This window comes from Manacus vitellinus, unplaced genomic scaffold (genome assembly GCF_001715985.3).
Source record: "Manacus vitellinus isolate BGI_N305 unplaced genomic scaffold, ASM171598v3 ctg7180002223494_pilon, whole genome shotgun sequence".
Lineage (NCBI taxonomy): Eukaryota > Metazoa > Chordata > Aves > Passeriformes > Pipridae > Manacus > Manacus vitellinus.
In genome coordinates this window covers 1-1986 of record NW_021937468.1, presented here as the reverse complement: position 1 = coordinate 1986, position 1986 = coordinate 1, and the positions used below count along the sequence as shown (strand labels likewise).

General features: G+C 64.1%; 1 protein-coding gene across 1 annotated transcript; it reads right to left on the bottom strand.

Moving 5' to 3' along the window:
* Nucleotides 1-31: 31 nt before the first annotated feature.
* LOC108642145 (transcription activator BRG1-like) lies at nucleotides 32-1529 on the bottom strand (the record flags this gene model as incomplete). Its single annotated transcript, XM_018086685.1, has 2 exons — nucleotides 32-185; nucleotides 1416-1529. Coding segments are annotated over 2 exons (268 nt in total), but the record flags the coding sequence as incomplete, so codon positions are not given.
* Nucleotides 1530-1986: the final 457 nt, after the last annotated feature.

Here is a 1986-nt window from a genome sequence, read left to right as displayed (position 1 = left end):
TTAACGTGCCCAAAACGGGGCACGGACCCACCCTGGCCACTCCCCCCCTCTGGAATTCCCAAATCCCAGCTCCAGACCTTCTTGTCCTTCTCGGAGCCGTCGGTGAGCAGGACCCCCTTGGCCTGCATGTGCCGGTACAGGACCCGCTGCAGCGCCGACATGTCGCACTTGATCACGTACTCCACCTGCCAGGACCCAAAAAAAGGGGGTCAGGCCCCGACCCCCAAGAGACCCCCCCTGGACACCCAAGAGACACCCCAGAGCCCCCCCGGACCCCCAGAGCCACCCCTAGGACCCCCAGAGCCATCCCTGGACCCCCAGAGCCACCCTGGACACCCAGAGACACCCCAGAGCCCCCCCCGACCCCCAGAGGCCCCCCCAGACCCCAGAAGCCACTCAGACCCCGCCAGAGCCAAACCCTTGGAGGCCCCCAGATCCCCCCGGAAACCGGTAGAAGCCACTCCAGGACGCCCAGAGCCCTCCCCAGACCCCAGAGCCATCCAGACCCCCAGCAGGCCATCCGCCCCCATGCAGCCATTCCCAAGACCCCCAGAGCCATCCCCAGACCCCCAGAAGCCACTCCAGACCCACAGAGCCCACCCACAGACCTCCAGAGAAGGCCACCCCAGACCCCCAGAGCCACCCCACGGGTGTGTATTCCAGGGGAAGGGCAGGAAGGACCCTCTGGGTGTATCCCAGGATGGGGAAGGACAGGACGGACCCTCTGGGTGTATCCCAGGGAAGGGGACAATGGGAATGACCCCCTGGGTGTATCCCAATGAAAGGGACAGCAGGAAGGACCCTCTGGGTGTATCCCAAGGAGGGGAAGAGCAGGAATGACCCCCTGGGTGTATCCCAATGAAAGGGACAGCAGGAATGACCCTCTGGGTGTATCCCAGGGTGGGGAAGGGCAGGAATGACCCCCTGGGTGTATCCCAGGATGGGGGACAGCAGGAATGACCCCCTGGATGTATCCCAGGGAAGGGGACAGCAGGAATGACCCCCTGGGTGTATCCCAAGGAGGGGGACAGCAGGAATGACCCCCTGGGTGTATCCCAGGGTGGGGAAGGGCAGGAAGGACCCTCTGGGTGTATCCCAAGGTGGGGAAAGGCAGGAATGACCCCCTGGGTGTATCCCAGGGTGGGGAAGGGCAGGAATGACCCCCTGGGTGTATCCCAAGGAGGGGAACAGCAGGAAGGACCCTCTGGGTGTATCCCAAGGAGGGGAACAGCAGGAAGGACCCTCTGGGTGTATCCCAGTGTAGGGAACAGCAGGAAGGACCCCCTGGGTGTATCCCAATGAAAGGGACAGCAGGAATGACCCCCTGGGTGTATCCCAGGGAAGGGGACAGCAGGAATGACCCCCTGGGTGTATCCCAAGGAGGGGAACAGCAGGAAGGACCCTCCCAGTGTCACCTTTTCCGGGAGCTGAGCCTCCACCTCCTTCTTGAGGCGGCGGAGCAGGAAGGGCCGCAGCACCTTGTGCAGGCGGCGGATGATGAGGATGGTCTCCTCCTCGTTCAGGTCCACCTGGGCCAGGAGCGGGAATGTCACCAGGGATGGCCTGGGATGGAGCCCAGGACCCCAGGACACCGGGGCCATCCTGTGCCAGAACCCCCCTGACCCCCAATTCCCGGCGGGATCCACCCCAGGAGCTGCTCGGCCTCATCCAGCAACGGTCCCGGGGTGGGAGGGGGATCCCAGGGCTCGTCCCGGGATGGGGAAGGGCAGGGATTGGCACCAGGAAATGGGATTGGCACCAGGGAAGGGGATGGGCACCAGGGAAGGGGATGGGCACCAGGGAAGGGCAGGGATTGGCACCAGAAAATGGGATTGGCACCAGGGAAGGGGGTTGGCACCAGGGAAGGGGGTTGGTACCAGGAAATGGGATTGGCACCAGGGAAGGGGGTTGGCACCAGGGAAGGGGATGGGCACCAGGGAAGGGAACAGAGCCCTTAAAGGTGGCGTTGAGACACAGCCCAGAGCT